At 40.7% G+C, this 22,682-nt stretch overlaps 1 protein-coding gene across 1 annotated transcript in view; it reads left to right on the forward strand.

The window, feature by feature from the left end:
* The window catches only part of CAMK4 (calcium/calmodulin dependent protein kinase IV), a 354,738-nt gene extending 332,363 nt beyond the window's left edge, over positions 1 to 22,375 (forward strand). The window contains exons 8-11 of the mRNA XM_077290272.1: positions 3,875 to 3,950; positions 15,120 to 15,246; positions 17,296 to 17,448; positions 21,265 to 22,375. Of these exons, the coding sequence (XP_077146387.1) occupies positions 3,875 to 3,950; positions 15,120 to 15,246; positions 17,296 to 17,448; positions 21,265 to 21,429 (521 nt within the window). The 3' untranslated portion in view covers positions 21,430 to 22,375. The remainder of the gene's footprint in view (positions 1 to 3,874; positions 3,951 to 15,119; positions 15,247 to 17,295; positions 17,449 to 21,264) is intronic.
* Positions 22,376 to 22,682: the final 307 nt, after the last annotated feature.

The raw sequence follows: 22,682 nt of genomic DNA on the forward strand, positions 1-22,682 counted from the left end.
TCTGAACAGATGCATTGATTTTTATGGGTCTACGTGTGTCAGTGTCTCCGGTACGTGAGGAAACTGTCACCTCACGTACCGGAGCCACTGACGTGTGAAACCGGCCTTACATGAATTCCTTGAGGGCTTGAATTTCCAAAATGGGATCACTTGTGCTACATTTCTGCTGGTTTCGCACATCAGGGGCTCGTCAAATGCAACAAGTTGCTCATAATCTATTGCAGACAAAATTGCGCTTCAAAATTCAAATAGCGCTCCTTCCTTTCAGAGCCCTGCCATGTGCACATATGTGCCATCATCGTACTCAGGAGAAATTTCACAAGTGATAGTGTGGATGAATTTCTCCTATTACCCTTGTGAAAGTGAAAAATTTGGGGCTAAAGCAACACTTTTTTTGGAAAATAATTTTTCATTTTTTACTTCCACTTTTAATCCATGTGAAGCACCTGGGTCCTAAGGGTATGTGTCCACGTTCAGGATTGCATCAGGATTTGGTCAGGATTTTCCATCAGTATTTGTAAGCCAAAACCAGGAGTGGGTGATAAATGCAGAAGTGGTGCATATGTTTCCATTATACTTTTCCTCTGATTGTTCCACTCCTGGTTTTGGCTTACAAATACTGATGGAAAATCCTGACCAAATCCTGATGCAATCCTGAACGTGGAGACATACCCTAAGGGTATGTTTCCACGTTCAGGATTGCATCAGTCTTTGGTCAGGATTTTATGCAAGTAAAATCCTGACCAAAACTGCACCTGAGGTCACTGGCAGGTCACCTGTGGTGTACCTGCGTGTTTTGCTCATAGTAGCAACATGCAGCGTTTTGAAAAAACGCACCACGCATGCGTTTTCGTGGCAAAAACGCATGCGTTTTTAAACGCATAGTGGAGTCTGGATTTCATAAAATCCCATCCACTATGCTGTAACATCTGGACGCTGCGTTTTTGACGCAGCAGAAAAACGCAGCGTCAAAAACGCAGCGTTTCCTGAACGTGGAAACATACCCTCAGGGTATGTGTCCACGTTCAGGTTTGCTTCAGGCTTTGGTCAGGATTTTATGCAGGTAAAATCCTGACCAAAAATGCACCTGAGGTCACTGGCAGGTCACCTGCGGTGTTCCTGCATGTTTTGCTCATTGTAGCAACATGCTGCGTTCTGAAAAAACGCACCGCATGTGCGTTTTTGAGGGAACTCCGCATGCGTTTTTTAATGCACAGTGGAGACGGGATTTCATTAAATCCCCTCCACTATGCTGTAACATCTGGACGCTGCGTTTTTGACGCTAAGGCTCAGCGCTGCGTCAAAAACGCAGCGTTTCCTGAACGTGGACACATACCCTTAGGGTATGTTTCCACGGTCAGTAAACGCTGCTTGTTTGACGCTGCAGCGTCAAACAAGCAGCGTCCAGATGTTCCAGCATAGTGGAGGGGATTTTATGAAATCCCGTCTCCACTATGCGTGGAAACCCGCACGCGGCGGCCCTGCGACTCCGGACATGCTGCGCGTCTTTTCAGAACGCAGCATGTCCGTACACCTTGCGGGGACGCAGCGTCCCCGCAAGGCATATCACAGGGCCCTATGGCGAGGGGTGCGATGATCCCGGATGTGTACTGTACACATCCGGCACCATCGCGTCCCATTAAGGGGGCGGGGCTTAGCGCCGAGTGGCTTCGCCACTGCGGCGATCCCGCCGGCGAAACGGACCGTGGAGACGTACCCTTATATGTAGTTTTGAATATCTTAATGAGTGCATTTTTCATAATTAGGTCACTTTTGGGCGTTTTTAACATCTAGGTCCCTAAAAGACACTTCAAATGTAAAGTGGTCCCTAATAAAATAGCTTTTGTACATTTTGTTAGAAAAATTAAATTTCTGCTAAACTTTAAACCGTCTTAATTTCTATCCCCTAAAAAATGTCTCAAAAATTATGCTCTCTTAAAGTAGACACGTGGAAAATGTTAATAAATTTTAGGGGTATGACTATCTGCTTTAAGGGTGTAAAAATTCAAAGTTTGAAAATTGAGAATTTTTCAAAATTTTCATCAAATTTCTGGTTATGTTATCATAACTAAACACATATTTAACACTATCATAACGTGCAATATGTCACGAAAAAACTATGTCAGAATCACTAGGAACCACTGAATTTCAGCGTTATTTTCACATTAGGTTATCAAATTAGGTTGGAAAATTTTAGCCTGGTCAGGAAGGTAAAACAGGTCTTGGGTTAAAAACCCTTCCTAGTATCATTCTTAGCTTAAATGCACTGATGTATTTTTTTACATACCATATATCCTAAATGAGTATTACAATACCAGCTATGACCCCATTTCTACTGCTGCATTCTACATGTGACTTTTCACTATTTTTTCATGAAACCTTCAAGGGTTTTCTTTTTTTCTGTTCATATTTTCAATAAGTTTTTTTCTTATTGAGTGAGAGGAAGCAGATTTTTTGACAATGCAATATTATATTCCATTACTTACATATTTAAGCAGTAAAGTATTTTAACCCCTTTCTGACCTCGGACGGGATAGTACGTCCGAGGTCAGAACCCCCGCTTTGATGCGGGCTCCCGTGGTGAGCCCGCATCAAAGCCGGGACATGTCAGCTATTTTGAACAGCTGACATGTGCCCGCAATAGCGACGGGTGGAGTCGTGATCCACACGCCGCTATTAACTAGTTAAATGCCGCTGTCAAACGCTGACAGCGGCATTTAACTGGCGCTTCTGGCCAGAAATGAGCGCATTGCCGACCCCCGTCACATGATCGGGGGTCAGCGATGCGTCTGCATAGTAACCATAGAGGTCTCAAGGACTGCTGATGCCAGATTGCTATGAGCGCCACCCTGTGGTCGGCGCTCATAGCAATGCAGGAATTCAGCTACATAGGAGCTGATTGCTTCCATGTAGCTGTGCCGATCGAGTTGTGCCAGCTTCTAGCCTCCCATGGAGGCTATTGAAGCATGGCAAAAATAAAAAAAGTTAAAAAAATGTGAAAAAAAAAAATATATATATACGTTTAAATCACCCCCCTTTCGCCCCATTCAAAATAAAACAATAAAACAATCAAACCTACACATATTTAGTACCGCCGAATTCAGAATCGCCCGATCTATCAATAAAAAAAGGATTAACCTGATTGCTGAATGGCATAGCGAGAAAAAAAATTTGAAACGCCAGAATTAATTTTTTTTGGTCGCCGCAACATTGCATTAAAATGCAATAACGGGCGATCAAAAGAACGTATCTGCACAAAAGTGGTATCAATAAAAACGTCAGCTTGGAACGCAAAAAATAAGCCATCAACTGACCCCAGATCACGAAAAATGGAGACGCTACTGGTATTGGAATATGGCGCATTTTTTATTTTTTTAGCAAGGTTTGGAATTTTTTTTCACAACTTAGATAAAAGAGAACCTAGACATGTTTGGTGTCTATGAACTCGTAATGAACTGGAGAATCATAATGGCAGGTCAGTTTTAGTATTTAGTGAACCTAGTAAAAAAGCCAAACAAAAAACAAGTGTGAGATTGCACTTTTTTTGCAATTTCACCGCACTTGGATTTTTTTCCTGTTTTCTAGTACATGACATGGTAAAACCAATGATGTCGTTCAAAAGTACAACTCGTTTCACTAAAAATAAGCCCTCACATGGCCATATTGATGGAAAAATAAAAAAGTTATGGCTCTGGGAAGGAGGGGAGCAAAAAACAAACATGGAAAAACGGAAAATCCCAAGGTCATGAAGGGGTTAAAGTAGAAGCTTCCTTTGTGCCAACACATTGGAATAGGATTTCTTATTACAATAATCAGATATAAAATATTTCAATTAATTTAGTTTTTCACATTTTTTTTCTTTGTTTTTTTACAGCTCCAGAAATTCTCAGGGGTTGTGCCTATGGACCTGAAGTGGACATGTGGTCAGTGGGTATCATCACCTATATACTGTAAGTACTTATAACAAAAACGGTCCCTTAAAAAAGAGTTTTCTGGTAAAAACAAGTTTTCAGCTTTGCAAGCGATAGGTGACAATTTATTGATTTATGGGAGTCCAACCACTGTGCCCCACACCGATCGGCAGAATTGTGCACTTTTATTGACTACCACTTAGTTAATTCCCTATAGGGCTGTTGAGTTCTGCGCTTGGCTCTTTCTGGCAGCCCCAAAGAGAATGAATAAAGCAACGGTTCAACATCTGCACTGCAAGTCCTTTCTAGCAGGGATAAAAGTTTTCCATTCTGCCGATTGATGCAGGCTCCAATGGTTGCACCTCCACCGATCAATGAGTTATTACTTATCCCACTTGTTTTCATGGACAACCCAATTAATGTCCACAAGAACAAATGTTGTAAAATAGAATCTATTGGCAAGCAATTTTTCAAAAAATCCCCAAATCCTCTAAAAAAAATAGAGGTGGAGAAGATTACTAAACCCTTTCAAATAAAGTGTAGGAAATAGAGATCAAACTGACAAAATCAAGTCTACTGGTAATCAAAAAAATGTAACTTATATGCTTAATGAATTTGAATAGAAAAGAGGAAGAAGCCAACAGACAGCAATATACTGTACATGGATACATAAATATTCAGAAAAATATTAATGTAGGCAGCAATTAGCCTGGAATGTAGGAATAATTTCAGGATAAATGCTGTGTGCATGGTGAGAGCTATTTATTACTAGGGGTTTCTCTATAAATGGATTTATCACGGTATCACTTATCCAAAGATCAAGTAATAAGTGTTTGATTCGCTAGAACCATCACCACTTTCAAGAGCGGACATCCCAATTACCCTATGTGGTCAAGCTGGTGGAGCACATGCGTTTCAGAACCACCTCTCCATTTACATAGATGATTTTGAAACCCATGTTCTTGGGATTGTGGAAGTCCTAATAGCCATACCCTCAGTGGTCATACATTTTTTCCCCATCCTGTGAATAGGACATTAATGTATTTGGTGAGAAAACCCCTGCAAGTGTATATGCCAGGAAAAATGAATTAATGAAATGTATCCATAAGGCTCCATTCAAATAAAGGAGGCTTCAACGGGTGGAATGCGTCAACATATCTTTTTTTCTGCTGTAAAGATATGGCCACTGCAAAAAAATGTACATTTTTTTTCCATGGCTCTCTAGGTCCAGTGTGCACCTATAGAATGGTACAGTGTATGTTGTAGCCTTCCATCTGAGGCTTAAGGTGGGATTGTTAATTTCTACAATAATTCTCAAAAACTACACACAAAATCAGATAATTATAAATAGATATTAAGTACATAGTACAAAATCATTATATTTCAATTATAGTATGTGAGTCATGGAAAGGGTATATCGGAAACGATCATTTATACCCGAAGAGAACACCGACTAGGAAACCCAAATATAATTAAAATATTCTTTTATTGGAAACATTAATAGATCAATATAAAATTTGGAATGGGTGGGAACAAAAACACAGAGCAGAGGGACGCATACTACTTACGGACCAGAAAATTACATATAATAAATCATGAAAGGAATATATATGAAAATATATATATATATGTATATAGTATACACATATATGCATGTGTGTAATACCAAATCAAGAATAAAAAATCAAAAATATTAAGTACACTAAAAATTAGTGAATGTATTATAGTATATTTACCACACATGCATAATATATAATGAATTATTTGATAACCTATATATAATATACTGTGAACCCCATAACAATAGGTAAAGGAGAATCTAAATTTTTGTACTAATAAAATTTAATTTAAGAGTGACATATACTCAGATAAAGTGACAGTGCATATGTCAGTGCATATCAACTAATTGCAGCGAACGATATTCACATGATATGAGCATATAATATATATAATCAAGATGATAGGATATACTCATATAAAGTGACAGTGCATATGGCAGTGCATATATAATATAATAACTATTGCAAGGATGTTCGCATAGTATGTGCATATGAGCGCATAATCAAGATGGTGAAACAAATCTCAAATTGTTGTCATGAGTAGTATATACCTGTGATAGGGGTATATAAGAGAACAGAGGGCGGACGTACCCGGGACGCCAAACTCGTTGCCATGGGACCAGTCATGTGGTTAGGGTCCTGGAAGATAAACAAGTGTGAGAATGTGGAAATTAAGTGTGGGGATGGGACTGTGTATGGGACAGAAGGCAGGACTGCTGTTTGCGCGGAGTAAAAGATGTTCTACTGCTGTGTTCAGCTCACAGTGCATTAAAGTGTCTAAAAATTATCCAACTAAAGCATTTGTTGGGTAAGCAGGACTAGATAAGTGCAGGTTTTCAGCCTCCAGATGTTTACAAGAATGTTTACTTTCAATGACAAAATTTGAAAGTTAATGGAAGTTTGAAACTTACTTAAATGGAACCTTTCAGCAGGATTTTGCTAAGCGAAGTACACACATGGCTGTATTGGCGCTGACATTCTGATGAAAACTATACCTGTGGTGAAGAAATCCGTCTTGTGGATTTTGTGTAACCAGGGTTTGAAGTTTTCTTAAAGTCATAGCTTCATGCTTCAGGGTGGGACTGTAGGGTCTTTCACTCTGCCATGACACCCTCTGCTGCTTCTATTGTCTTTATCATCCTCCTGGTATCAATTTTGCGCCAGCACCATCCTAGCTGCGGGCAGCGCTTTTGCACATTGATCTGCTGGCTGTCTTCAGGAAAATGGAGCCGGTGGCACCACATGAGCAGATTGACCGCTGGCGGTCTTCTCATCTTTGAGCCGAGATCTAAATATGTGCTTGTGCCACCACTTGCGCTATTTTCCTGAAGCCTGCCAGGAAGGCAAAGTGGACAAGTGCAGCCCTCGGCTAGGACGGTGCCGGTGCAAAGTTTAATCAAAAGAGGACTATAAAGACACCAGGAGCAGTGGAGGGGCCATGGCAGAGTTGAAGACCTTACAAACAGTCCCACTCAGATACACAAAGCTATGATTATAAGAAAATATCAAACTCTGATTACACAAAATCCACAAAATGGATTTCCTCACCACAGGTATTTTAATCAGTATCACAGGGGCAATATGGCAATATGCGTCCTGCTGACAGGTTCTCTTTAAAGCCTTAGAGTGATCGTCTTTTGTCAAATCATATCCAATTTTCCACTTTTTTTAGGTCCTGATTGAAAAATGTTTTATTTTGTTGCTGTTATTATTATTAGTAGTAGTAGTACTAGAAGTAGTAGCATTGAATAGAGAACAGTCTGTGTGCTGGGGAGCCTAAGAAGCAGCTTCTACTGATACAAGTAAAACCCAACTACACAAAAACTATAGTCAGAACCTACTAGTTCACTGCAGGATTTTGCACACTAGCAACAACTATAGCGAGCAGAGAAACAGGGCTAAGAACACTGTAATGTCTGTCTGAGGTCATCTGCTCAAAAAGGCAACCTCAGACAGACTTTGTGCTAGCAGATCCCAAAGGAACCCTTTACTTTTTGACCTCTCCATACAGGGATTTAGACTAGCAGCAGGGTCTCCTGGGTTACGTCCACAGAGTTGCTGCTGTCCGGAGGAGTGAGCCTGAGGTAAGAGTAGTCAAACTAGCCAGATTAGTAATAACAGATACAGAACCAATGGCAGAATCAGGTGAATCAGCGAAGCTGGGATCAGAAACCAAGAGGTCAGTCAAAAACTCAGTCAGACAAGCCTGGATCAAGGCCAGGAGGTAAGAGAAAGTCGAGGTCCCAAACCGGCCCAGGATTAGTGATAGAATATCAAAAGCACATCGACAGTATAGGAAACCAAAAACAATAGCTGGTAATTCCCAATAAACTGCTGGGAACGTAAATCGGGTGTGGTGCTGCCGCACAGGTCACAGTTGATTAAACTTGCAGTGTTGCTGGACAGCACACACACATGTCAATTCTCCTTGCCACATGAGTATTCCACCTTTCAGACGCCAATGTCTCCTCCTCCATCACTAGCGCCACCTGCAGTGTGAATATGACAACATAGGCTGATGTCTTTGGCCCACGTAGGAATATAATAAATGCAATATATTATTACGGTACATTTTCTGTTTTTAGTCCCATGTGGGCTTGCACTTAGAGTGTGCTGCGTGACTAGAATTTGCTACTTAGGGTGCTTGGAAAGCTGAGTAACTAACACCTTTTTAGCTGCAATGTTCGTTGTTGCCAATACCTCTCATATAACTTTATTATACAGTATATAATACACATATAAATATATTTTATATAAACATATAAATTTATAATATTTTTTTATTAGAAATGTACTAAAGATTATTCACTAACTTATATTTTTTGCTGACTTTAACATTTCAGTGGATGGTGGTGAAGGGGGCATTTATATTATAAACCATAGCCCAGCACTGACAGCCACAATTCATCCCTGAATAGTCCAGGTCTCTTCCCGATCTGTAATGTGGAGTGTCCATAACAGGGTGTTAACATTATAAATATGCATATGGGTATCAGACTGGCACTATATCGGGGAGACGAGAAGGGAAGATTGAAGTGTATTAGAAATGACAAGGTATGAAGATAAGGGATAATTTACATGACCCGGCTTCATGCTTCACTTGTGATCTCTTTTTAAATAGAAGCAGTCAAGTTATAAAGGAAGCTGCTCTCCAATGATAATTCTGCCAGGCTGGAAGAGAACAGACAGAGATGAAATTATCATCTCTTTATTTCCAGAGGTGCACTTTTCACAGATTCCTTATGACTTCACATGTGTCACACATCACCTCTCATGCTCGTTCTTCACACATTGCACACGTGTGTCTCTCTGACAGTGAGACTGCTAAGGATGTTCACTGACTGTGCATAAAAAGCAGAATAATGCTTGGCTTTCTACCACTTGTCAGCTCAACCCATACCCATATACATTTACATGTACTCATTTGCATTAGAAAAACATATTAACATATTGTCTTCTGATGTTTCTCCTTAGCAAAATCACTATTTAGCATAGAAATGGTGACATGGTGGCTCAGTGGTTAGCATGCTGGCTCAGTGGTTAGCATGCTGGCTCAGTGGTTAGTACCGTTGCTTTGCAGCTCTAGGATCCTGGGTTTAAATACCACCAAAGACAACATCTGCAAGAAGTTTCTATGGTCTGTCTGTATATATTATGCTTTCCTTATATAGCGCCAGGGTCGGACAAGCCATCTGGCAATTCAGGCAACTGGCAGATGGGCCCATGCCAGCTGTGAGCCCCTCTTTCACTACAGGGAAGCACATACAAACCTTGCCCCTGATGCCCCATTTGTTCTATTTAAATTCCTGCGCTGCACAGGGATTAACTATAGTGGTGACCTGACCTCTGCTTCTTCCTATCTTCATTCAGTACATAAATGAGGGAGGAAGCCATGACACCAACGCCACCAGTTATTTTAAAGAGGTTGTCCAGTCTAAAATGAAAACTCTCCTTGCTTTTGGACAAGTCCAGGCATACAGAAAAAGTGAGAGCTACGGCTGCTCTCTCGCCTCCTTCGGATGTCAGTTGTAATAAGAGAAAGAAATGAATGGCACCAGGAGTTAAACCGAATCAAAAAATATACGGGATTCAATCCTTATGGACATATGAAACACGGTTGCTAATTGCCACTGGGAAAAGGTGCACAGCATAAAACTTCCAAGAGAGTGTCCATTGGTAATAAAGAAAAAGAGATGTGGCACTCGCCCAGTTTGCAGTAGAATCAATGTCTTCTCCGGTTACAGACATTCGCTTGAAAGTGGCAGGTGAACATGAGGGTGCGGGGAGAGAGGAGAGGACACCCTCACGTTCCCTCTCCTCACTCCCCGCACCCTCACGTTGACCTGCCGCTTCCAAGCGAATGTCTGTAACCGGAGCATCTATATATATAATTGTCTAAGGGTACTTCCGTCTGTCCTTCTGTCTGTCACCGTTATTCGTTCGCTGATTGGTCTCGGCAGCTGCCTGTCATGGCTGCCGCGACCAATCAGCGACGCGCACAGTCCAGAAAAAAATGGCCGCTTACTCCCCGCACTCACTGCCGGCGCCCGCATACACCGCTCACACAGGGTTAATGCCGGCGGTAATGGACCGCGTTATGCCGCGGGTAACGCACTCCGTTACCGCTGCTATTAACCCTGTGTGTCCCCAACTTTGTACTATTGACGCTGCCTATGCGGCATCAATAGTACAAAATGTAATGTTAAAAATAATAAATAAAAAAAAAAAACCTGCTATACTCACCCTCCGCCGCCTTTCTCGCTCCTCGCCACGCTCCCCGGAACGCTCCATTACAAGCGTCAGCTTGCGGTCCGGTCCCGTCCCAGGGCTGGTGTGCGGCAAGGACCTGCCGTGACGTCACGGTCATGTGACCGCGACGTCTTCATAGGTCCTGCTCCCACCAGCCCTGGCACTTGCAATGGAACTCGGCTTCAGGAAAATGGCTGCCGCGATCTCGATCTGCGCACGCGCAGCATCCAGCGGCCATTTTCCTGAAGCCGACCACTACCATCTGCACAGGATCCCAGGAAGAGAAGAGGCGGGACGCGGAGGAGCAGCGACAAGAATGGTGAGTATGATACACTACAAGGGGCCCTCGGATCGTTAGGTGAGTATGTTTATTTTTTTTTTTTTGGCCCTATACGTGCCTTGGTAATATACTACGTCACTGGGCAATATCCTACGTGGCTCTGCTGTATACTACAAGGCTGGGCAATATACTACGTGGCTGGGCAATATACTACAAGGCTGGGCAATATACTACAAAGCTGTGCAATATACTATGTGGCTCTGTGCAATATACTACGTAGCTGCGCAATATCCTACGTCGCTGTGCTGTATGCTATGTAGCTGGGCAATATACTACGTCGCTGGGCAATATACTACGTGACTGGGCAATATACTACGTAAATGGGCAATATACTACATGGACATGCATACTCTAGAATACCCGATGCGTTAGAATCGGGCCACCATCTAGTGGTAAATAAAAGACATTGATTATACTGCAAACTGGGTGAGTGCCACATCTCTTTTTCTTTATTACCAATGTCAGTTGTAATGCCTAATGCAGCGCAGAAGCAAACAACCTCCACCAGAGGGTGCTGGTGAAGGAAAACAGGTACACTCACAGTGAAATCACAGGAGGCAGGAGCCACTAGGTGGCGAAAGAGTAGTCAGACAAAGCCAGGTCAGCAACAGAGAGGGAAAGAAGTACCAGAGGTCACAGGAATACACATGGTTAGAAACAAGCCAAGGAAGTCAGAGCCGATCGGGAGCAGGAAAGCCAGAGACACAAGACAGTCAAACAGATCAGAGGACAAGCTGAGTCAAATACCAAGGGGTCTCAAAATGGAAAGCGAGTACTACAATGGGCGAAGTCACAGGGGAAAACAGAAACGGGACTTAGGTAAATGGGCAGAGGACAAATCAGGATATAATGGGGTCAGCTGCTCAAGCCAGAGACACCAACTATAACTGACACTGCTTGTAGGTAACAGCGGACTGAAATAGCCAGACAGATCCCAAAACGAGGCAGGGAAGATTAACCCCCGCATGACCATCCCCGGGAGAGAATAATCAGAAACAGACCCCGGACTGGATCATGACATCAGTTATGTCTAAAGGAGTAGAGAGTGAAACCGCTGAATTTCTACAGCGATCACCTGGAACAGCGTCCAGCACTGGAGGTGAGCATAAGAGTTACTGTTTTACTGGGAGGAATAAAATAATAGTGATTAACAAAGGGTTATCCGAGCAGTGGACAACCCCTTTAATTTTACATTTATCTTCAATCACTAAGCAACAAAAAGGAGCTAATGAAAATGTAGAAAGGTGCAATACAGTCATGGTGGCGGTTTAGGGAGTTAGGGCAACTGACAGATTCCCTTTAATGGTATATTTAGGTGCACCTTGAAGGGGTGGTCTGAAACGAATGATTTTCATCCTAGTTGACTATTTATTGTAATAATCTAATAGAATTTCTAGCACGCTTTAATGAAAAATTCCCTCTCTAATCTAACTGCTTTAGTTATTTTTTTTTCTATTTTTGGTGGTGTTCAGTTTGAAAATTCCCATTGCATTCTGGGATACTCAAGTGAATCATCATCAGGAGGCAGAGGCTGCGGTCAGTGTTGTAGCCTCTGTCACCCTGAAACAAAGTGTCATCTAGTGGTGGACATATCATTGATGTAAGCTGTAGTGCTGCCCAGGGGTCCAAGAGACAACCAGGGGCCCAAGAGGTAAGGTGGCCCAGTTCTACCTCCAAAACAGAAGGAATTGTGCATTATGATGAGCTATTGGACTGCAAAGGGCCTCAATACTGTTGTTGCACAGGGGCCCTTTTCTGTTTGTGTCCGCCAATGGCATCATCAATGACATACATTTCAGAGACTGGGCTAGTCCCTGCTCTTCTGGGTATGTGTCAGTTGTCAATTCCAATGTATGCTCAGTAGGATCTTGTTACTGGCAATATTCTTTTCAGTGCAGAGTAACAGTGCACAACCTTGCTACCTCTAGTTAAAAGTGACGAGCCGGAAAGAGAGCGCACTGTTAGTGCACATTGTAAGGAGCGAATGGGGAGAGCAGTCACTTTCGTGGGTGGGCCTGGTCCCTGCTTGCTGCATTCTTTCCTTGACTGACAGCCAGGGGCATGCTTACAGCTGCTGCTCTCACTGCTGTGGTGACTGTAATCGCTCTAGGCACTCCTTCATGACTGAAAGCCAGTGGCTCCTGGGAGGAAAGCAATTTTTCCCAGGTGCCACACTTTCAGTACAGTGGCTGAGCACCTTCATAATGCTATCAGCCTCCACATTAACCCTATATCTGCAGGTCAATAGAGTTACCTGAACTGACAGGTTCCCTTTAGATTTCACATAGTGTTTTTCTGGCTTCACAACAGTTTGTATTCTGTAAATGTTATATATATCTTGAGCGATCCACAAAAATTGCCAAGCATATATCGCATTCACTTAGCAGCAAGTGAACCTGTGTGCTCCCAAATGCCAGGGCTGAATTTAAGTCCCAGACTGACCCTCTATAGCGCCATTAATCCACAGCTCTTTACAGACATTATCGGCACTGTCCCCATTGGGGCTCACAATGTAGATTCCCTATCAGTATGTCTTTGGAATGTGGGAGGAAACCAGAGAACCCGGAGGAAACCCAGGGAAACGGGAGAACATACAAACTCTTTGCAGATGTTGTCATTGGTGGAATTTGAACCTAAGAACCCACCAAAAAAAACAGTGCTAACCATTGAGCCACCACATACCAATGGGGTATTTAAATGTGAGCCACAATGGGGACAGTGATGATAATTTTGTGGAATTAATGACATTATATGAGTGAGTAAAATAACTAAATCCAAATTCCCTACTGAATTTCACGTATGCATCCCTTCAATTATATATGTACAAGTGTGAGGCTTAATAATGGGGAAAAAATCACAAGGTACGCAGTACTGGTCTCAGCTCACTTCAGGAACTGATGGCTCTGGCTGATACTCTTCAAATGTTTTGTGTTTTCTCTTGTTAAAAATCTCTGAATATTTGCACAGTTCTGTCTGTCCGTGAGAGAAACCGTGAACAAATCCCAGGGAACACCCACATTTTATGGAAACCTGTAAGATATTGATGTAAACACAGAGAAAAGCTCATTCTAAAAATTCATATATCCATAACTCACTAGCTTAGTATTGATTAAATATGAAGAGTAAACCTTAATACATGTGGAGGTTTTTTTTAAAACAGATATTGTGAGAAACATTAGCAAGATAGATGATCCACGTAGAAAGGGTAAGAGGGAGGAAAGAACCGTACCCCACTATCCTTTATAATGCTGGGCCAGGGCAGCACAAATTGAATTGCTCATTTCTATTGGACACTGATTAATGTGAAGAATTAAGCTTAACGGTATATTTTATTGGTTTAATATACCAAATACAATACAAATCAATGATAACAAAAAAGTGATGGGAGTTAAAGGGTTATTCTCAGAGCTGTCTCTTCAGCAGCTCACAACTTAAGTCTTTTTCTCTTCCTGGTTCTGGGTAGTAGCAGAGCTATAGTATTAGTAGAACTATAAAGCTCAGCACAAGGTCTGCTATAACACATTCAGCCATCAGTGGTTTGTTCTGGAGTCTCCACTGTTAGCACTATATTTACATATCTGGATAACAAGAGCATTTGAGCAAGAACAGGGCTCCTTTGGGACAGATGGGCTTGATGCTGAGAGGGGAGAAAACTGAGTGTGGAAAGGAGAGTATTGTGATTATACAGTACTGATAAGAGCCCTGTCAAGAGTTGAGAGGGAGGGGGTAATTGATCAGCTAACTGCTGTATAGGAACCAGTGAGTTTGAAAGAGGTGACTGGTATGTTAGGAGTTAACTCCTCTCCTGGAATGTAATTACTGTGCACTGTTGGAAAGGACAGGATCTGGTCAGGTGCTAGTGGCCAATCTCCATAGAGACCAGCTGGACAGTACAGAAGATAAAATCTCTCATTGCAGGAAAATGACAGCAGATAACAAAAACAAGTCACTTGCAAATTTGCATATTTTCATGCTAACTAATTAAAGCAATTTAATAACTCCAGAACACCCCATTAAGCAGACTGCTTATTTTACAAAAATAATAATTAATATTGATGTCAAAATTGGTTTGTTTTCTTTAACATTTTGTCATGTCTTACAATGATAATCATAGAATATTATGCCACAAAATAAGGGCGACACTAATTACATTATAAATGCAACTAGTATGTGAATGTAGCTGAACATCTTTGGCAAATGTCTAATAACCGGAGAATAGTCTCACTTATACGTCCAGGAATAATACAACATGTCATCTATGGAATGTGATGGATGAAGAACAGACATCAACTGAACACGTAGAACACTGAACATAGAATTGAAGGCAGGTTAGAAAGTCTGTCACACACTTTAGCCTCCTTTCTAACTTCTGACACAGTTAGGCTACTCTAAAGTAGAAGGAGTTTATGGGAAGGCCAGCCATGCTGCCAGATGGGCCTAATGGTTGCCAGTTTTCTGGAAAAGGTTGGTGTTTAGAACAAAATATTGGGGCATACACAAGTACCAGATAAACTACCGCACAGGAATGATAAATGATCTCGCTGATCTCTCCTCTTCTAGACTCTGCGGCTTTGAACCATTTTACGATGAGCGTGGAGACCAGTACATGTTCAAGAGAATCCTCAACTGTGATTATGACTTTGTCTCCCCCTGGTGGGATGATGTGTCACTGAATGCAAAGGACTTGGTGAGTAAAACCTGCCACTTTGCCTATTTTTTTAAATTAAGGGAGCATAATAATTGGGATTTAGATATATTTATAAGCTGTGACATTTTTTTAAAATGCCGGTTATGAATGGAGGCGTCAAATTTATACCAAAATCACCACACCTTCTCATTTCTGCAACACATTGGACAAATTTATGAAATGTTGAGTAAGTTTGTCACATAACACAAAAAGTCACGGCTGTACACTGGTAGGATTCACTGAAAAAGGCACAATGAAGACAAATGTGTTCCTTTTAACCTGTTCCTCTGGTGGCTAATTTTTCCTTTTTACACTCTTATTTTTACCTCTATCTTTAAAGATCCATAGCATAAGTTTTTATTTTTCATCAACAAAGCCACTTGTTTTACCATATAATGTACTGAAAACTGGGACAAAAATACAAAGCGATGTGAAATCGTGAAAAATATGCATTTCTGCCTTGGTTTTTATTTTTGTTTTTACAGCATTCACTGTGTGGTAGAAATAACAACTTAGCAGCATGATTAGATTAGTACGATTACAGCTATATCAAACTTATAATCTGTGTATTTACTATTTTAGTGGTTTAAAAACATTCTGAGCTTTGTAAAAAAAACAATGGTGTGTGTCACCATTTCAATTTTTGAACATCCATAACTATTTTATTTTTCTACCGATGATTCTATGTGAAGGCTTGTATTCTGGGGGAGAAGCTGTATTTTTTAATGGTATCATTTTGGAGTATATTTCGATCACTTTTTTATTGTTTTTCTTTGTGGTGGCAACTTTAGAGTTTTGATTTTTTTTTTTTATTTCTTTACAGTCTTTACTGATTGGGTTAAAGAATTTTATATTTCCAAAGTTCAAACTTTTATGGACCCATCAATACCGATTATGCTTATTGTTGTTCTTTTTTAAATTCCTTATATTTAAGGAGGTAATTAGATTTTTTATGTTTTTTTTTATTTGTAAATATTTTTTAAAAAATTCATTAATTTTTTTCATTTATCATCTTTTCAGTCTTAATAAGTGACTTGGACATCCAGGCTTTTCACCTCTCATCATAAATTTTGCAATACTTTAATATTTCAATATATAGGACAAATTACAGTCTCCTACAGGCTGCCATGGCAATCCATTGGTATCCTGCTTGTCGTAAAGGCCCTAGTGGACACCTGAACAGATGTTTAGGCGATATTGTGCCACGTAAAGCCGTCTGTCTGAGTGTGACCATTGTTGTTAGAGGCAGATGCCAGCTGTATAACACAGCCTGCACTTGCCCAGCTCCATACACCTGTACCCCCTACATGACATAACAGATCATGTAGAATAAAGGGGTTAATATTAGTTTTGTGTAAGTAATGTCTACGGTACGATGATAAATTCACTTTTCTACTGATTTCTAGCCTTGATATTCAGGACCTTGGAGAGCAGTGAAGTATCCTTTTATTATTCAGTTCACAATTTTCCCTAACCTTAAGGGTAAGTTCACACTGGGCGTTTTTTCAGTGTTTTTTTTCTGGAGCAAAACATGATCTCTAGGCAGGAAAGAAGCTTCAGAAAAAAAAAGCATGTTTCCTTGTTTTTTCTTGCGTTTTTTGTGTGCGTTTTTTGCGACCGTTCTGGCATGCTAGATTTGTTCCTATGCATGCTGATAAAGTTTAGTTTAGTTGAAAAAAAAGTCCTATTCTATAGAATCAGGTTTTGGCACAAAAAACTTTGTTGGTGCATTTTTTCAGCCTTTTTTCACCACCCATTCATTTGAAGGGGTGAAAAACACTAAAAAAAAATTACAAAAAAAACAATCTGTGTGCATGAGATTTCTGAAATCTCATAGACTTTGCTGGTATTGTAAAACGCAGCTGAAAATTTGCATTAAAAAAAAACACTGCAAAAACGCCCAGTGTGAACTTAGCTTTAATTTCATGCATTGGCTCGGCTGCTATTTTTTATTTTTTTACTTTCTATTTGTAATGTCCTCTATAATGTAGTAGACTAATGTTTTAAGATATTTACCGTACTCCTTTTTCCCCTATGTATCCATTGTAGGTGAAAAAGTTAATTGTGTTTGATCCAAAGAAACGCTTGACTACTCACCAAGCTCTTCAACACCCCTGGGTCACAGGCAAAGCTGCAAACTTTGCTCATATGGACAACGCTCAAAAGAAATTGCAAGAGTTTAATGCAAGACGCAAGCTCAAGGTAATGTATATGGCGCACACCTTGCGGGAGGACTTACATTTGTTATCTCTTGGGTTCATTGGTGCATGTCCAGTGTGACTTGGACTCCTTTAAAATGGAAGAAGTACCGTAATTTTAGTGGTTACCTTTAGTTTAAAATAGTTGTGCAAAGTTTCTATGTACCATCGTCATTCCTTTATCCATTTTCATCTCATATGTAGTTGGCATCCTGCTCCAAGTTTCTGACTTTTCTCTTGTGTGTTCCTCCCTGTAATACATGCTGGATGTGAGATCTGTGTCCAGAATTCTGTTGCCTCCACTAACTCATATATTTTAGCACAGCTTCATTCCTGGAGAGATTTTCCCTTTTACAGCCAATAAAGGAGACAGATCTGCTGCCAGACATTGATGCCGGATAGTGTGTGATTTTTCCCTTTATTCCCCACATACAGTTAGGTCCATATATATTTGGACAGAGACAACATTTTTCTAGTTTTGGTTATAGACATTACCACAATGAATTTTAACCAAAACAATTCAGATGCAGTTGAAGTTCAGACTTTCAGCTTTCATTTGAGGGTATCCACATTAAAATTGGATGAAGGGTTAAGGAGTTTCAGCTACTTAACATTTGCCACCCTGTTTTTAAAGGGACCAAAAGTAATTGGACAGATTCAATAATTTTAAATGAAATGTTCATTTTTAATACTTGGTTGAAAACCCTTTGTTGGCAATGACTGCCTGAAGTCTTGAACTCATGGACATCACCACACGCTGTGTTTCCTCCTTTTTGATGCTCTGTCAGGCCTTCACTGCGGTGGTTTTCAGTTGCTGTTTGTTTGTGGGCCTTTCTGTCTGAAGTTTAGTCTTTAACAAGTGAAATGCATGCTCAATTGGGTTGAGATCAGGTGACTGACTTGGCCATTCAAGAATATTCCACTTCTTTGCTTTAATAAACTCCTGGGTTGCTTTGGCTTTATGTTTTGGGTCATTGTCCATCTGTAGTATGAAATGACGACCAATCAGTTTGGCTGCATTTGGCCGGATCTGAGCACACAGTATGTCTCTGAATACCTCAGAATTCATTCGGCTGCTTCTGTCCTGTGTCACATCATCAATAAACACTAGTGACCCAGTGCCACTGGCAGCCATGCATACCCAAGCCATCACACTGCCTCCACCATGTTTTACAGATGATGTGGTATGCTTTGGATCATGAGCTGTACCACGCCTTCGCCATACTTTTCTCTTGCCATCATTCTGGTAGAGGTTGATCTTTGTTTCATCTGTCCAAAGAATGTTATTCCAGAACTGTGCTGGCTTTTTTAGATGTTTTTTTAGCAAAGTCCAGTCTAGCCTTTTTATTCTTGATGCTTCTGAGTGGCTTGCACCGTGCAGTGAACCCTCTGTATTTACTTTCATGCAGTCTTCTCTTTATGGTAGATTTGGATATTGATACGCCGACCTCCTGTAGGGTGTTGTTCACTTGGTTGGCTGTTGTGAAGGGGTTTCTCTTCACCATGGAGATTATTCTACGATCATCCACCACTGTTGTCTTCCGTGGGCGCCCAGGTCTTTTTGCATTGTTGAGTTCACCAGTGCTTTCTTTCTTTCTCAGGATGTACCAAACTGTAGATTTTGCCACTCCTAATATTGTAGCAATTTCTTGGATGGGTTTTTTCTGTTTTCGCAGCTTAAGGATGGCTTGCTTCACCTGCATGGAGAGCTCCTTTGACCGCATGTTTACTTCACAGCAAAACCTTCCAAATGCAAGCACCACACCTCAAATCAGCTCCAGGCCTTTTATCTGCTTAATTGAGAATGACATAACGAAGGGATTGCCCACACCTGTCCATGAAATAGCCTTGGAGTCAATTGTCCAATTACTTTTGGTCCCTTTAAAAACAGGGTGGCACATGTTAAGTAGCTGAAACTCCTTAAACCTTCATCCAATTTTAATGTGGATACCCTCAAATGAAAGCTGAAAGTCTGAACTTCAACTGCATCTGAATTGTTTTGTTTAAAATTTATTGTGGTAATGTCCACAACCAAAATTAGAAAAATGTTGTCTCTGTCCAAATATATATGGACCTAACTGTATATCATGGGTGTTCTGCTTTCTCTTTGTTCAGTTAGCTTTCCTAGCTTCCTACAGTCTATGTTAGCTGCCCTCCATAACAACTTGAATGCTTTGCTCTGTCTTTCTAATTTGCTGTGTGCGATCCGTTCTCCCCTACTGAGAGGAGGCAGGTGAAGAGCTGAGACCCATCAGAATCGTAAGCAGAGGACTGATTGATATACGACAGATTTTGCAGAACAGTTAGCTAGATGAGCGACTTAGACACACTCTGCAAAATCAATATAGTAGGACATTTCTATAGCGGATTATTATTTTTTTTATTTAAAAACCAAATGCGCAATGAAAAATGTGCATAGCCTTTAAGACAGCTACATTCATTTTTACCCATCCATATTTTATTTTTTAGACAAAAATAATTGTATGCATGGTAAAATACTGAGATAATGTTACAGATCAAAATTCAGTATAGTTATGAAAAATGGCCTTGCTTATGCCTTGTAGAAAGGGTAAAAAGCAGCTGAATCCTTACAACACTACATCTGCTACAGCTGCCAATGACAGCCCCTGTCCTCCAAGCCAGAACGTGCAGTTATAATTATTGTAGGGACCCCTGGGAAAAACCAGAGGCTTGTTAGACCTTGCGGATGAGTTTATAGCTGATAGCAGGTTTTACTGTTACTGTATATGTTCTGGGAGACCCTAATGAAGTCTCAAAGAACCTCAGTGTTGTCGGGAACCCTGGCTTATACCCTCTGTGGTACACCTCCCAAAGATTGAACATCTTGGGTGAACAGGATATACCTACTCCTGGTCTAAGTTCCCTTTTTGGGATGACCTTTTTATATATTGTTTAAAGGGAACATGTCATGTTCAAAATGATCTGCAGGCTGTCAGACATCAGGAAGAGCTGATCTGTATTTATATACAGTTTTGTGGGCAAAGTTACAGGAACATTAGCATTTTATTCATTGAAATCCCTTGTGTTTGTCTGTATATGAGTCCAGTGGGCGGTCTTATACAAGGCCCACTACCAGACTACTATGCATACAAACACCAGGGATTTCAATCAATAAAATACAAGTTACACCATTTTTTTCCCCTATAAACCTATATATCATTTTGCTCGGCTTCTCCCCCTCTATAGCATGCTGTCCACAGTTCTGACTGTATGTACAATGTGACAGCTTCTCTTTAATGGCAGAAACATAGCTTGAATCTATTAGTCCTGAACAGAAAATCCATTCCTACCACCCACCATTTATAAAACGCCTTATATAAAAGATGGGCTTTGGGATCCCTCAGATATCAGGACTACTTCTGATGGTCCTGTACAAATGTACAGACGAGGCAGTCACCGTCACAACCACTGTCGCTCTCCACTATTGACCTACAAGTAAAGTGAACACAGGACGTCAGATTTGTGGCGAGTGACATCATGCACATGTATGAAAATGTGTCATGTCTCCTAAGGATTGATAATAGACTGATATATGTACACGGATGAGTCCCTAATGACAGGAGGTGAACGATCAGAGGAGCCCTTCATTAACATTGTTCTTAATGCGTTGATGGACAGCCATTACGTTATACATGAGGTGCCGCGGTTCTGAAGAGCAGACCTGTCGCTTCTGAATAAATGGAGCTGTGTGTCATTTCCACCTCATTAGTGGTGTTTCAGTAGATTGAGTCTCTTTGATCTTCGGTCTGTGCAGATACAAATTACTAATGTGACTGGAAATACTTTATCTTCCCCTTAGGCCGCTGTTAAAGCTGTGGTCGCCTCCACTCGTTTAGGGAGCGCTGGGAGCCACAGTAGCCATGACAGCAATAAAACAAGCAGAAACCCATCTCCAGTTCAAGAGGGTGGACGAGAGGAGGCGTCCTCTCAGGAACCTAAAGAGGCAGAGGAAGGAGCATCTTGAGTCGGCATCGTTCGTTTATTGGGTCCGGGTCTCTGCCATTTCACGCCCCAGCTACATCAATCTTTATCTTCGCAGGAAAGATTCCCTAGCATGGCCCTGTGATATAGGTCTTATCATGGGGTGCTATCAAATGCACAAGTTGGTGGTACTTTGTTCAATGCATGTGATTGCTTATCGAAATAGTAAAATGGCCGACCTGAGACATGGAAGGTGTAGCGCTGTACCTACACGGGAACTATGACTTGGGCAAATATTATTTCAAATATAACCTCAATATGCATAGTATCTACACTGTAGATAAAGTATGAAGTGTGTAGTGTATCATTTTACAATTTTATATAAGTAATGGACTTTATAGAGGGTTGTCTACTAGCATAGCTTCTCATTTCACCGTGTTACCAAGTTTCCGGGATTGATAATAATCTAAAAAAAAACATGTTTATCACCTTGTATCATATCACCTCTGTTTACAGGAATATGCATTAATGACGGACGACAGAGAAACATTCCAGTGATAGAGCATAAATGCGTAGGCCACGGGGCTGGGACACGGCGTGGGAGCATAGCGTGCAGTGAGAATGCCTTATAATTACACTTTATATACAGTATTTTATTAACCAAAAAGCACTTTCTTAGATACCTGTCATTGTATTGTCTAGAAATGGAATGCTTAATAAGGAAATAAGAAGCAACAATAACAATTCACGTGCAGTAGCTAGTGTCCGAGTTTAACAAGAAACTTTTTTGGATTTTTAAGGATGCTGAATAATGGATGAAGGAAATCATATAGGGAGAAATCTTACTTCTTGTATATTTCTTTTTAATATATCAGGGTTTATATAGGAGACTATTGTAACCTAATTAAGTTTAAAGTTGACATTTATCGTTGGAATGCTCATCTCAACTATTAACATTTTTCCTTTTTTTAATAAAAATATAAAGCAATTGTGGTTGTCATTCTTTATTCTTATGATTCCTGGTGGCATGATATTGTTAATAATCTACAATTATATCATGCTTATGACTACCGTAAGACTCTCTTCACACTGGTGTAATGGCTTCTGTTAGGTGAGCATGCTTCTGTTTTCAATCGGAAGACTGACTGCAGCTTATCTCCCTGGAAAATCAAAGGATCGGGAAATGTAATTCAGCATGTCCGAAATATATGTTAGGGGCGAGTCGGGAGGACCCATAAACATTAAATGGCCAACCGATCCCATCAAAATGAGATTTATTCGACTGTCATCTTGTCA

The sequence above is a fragment of the Ranitomeya variabilis genome, chromosome 1 (genome assembly GCF_051348905.1).
Source record: "Ranitomeya variabilis isolate aRanVar5 chromosome 1, aRanVar5.hap1, whole genome shotgun sequence".
NCBI classification, from domain to species: Eukaryota; Metazoa; Chordata; class Amphibia; order Anura; family Dendrobatidae; genus Ranitomeya; species Ranitomeya variabilis.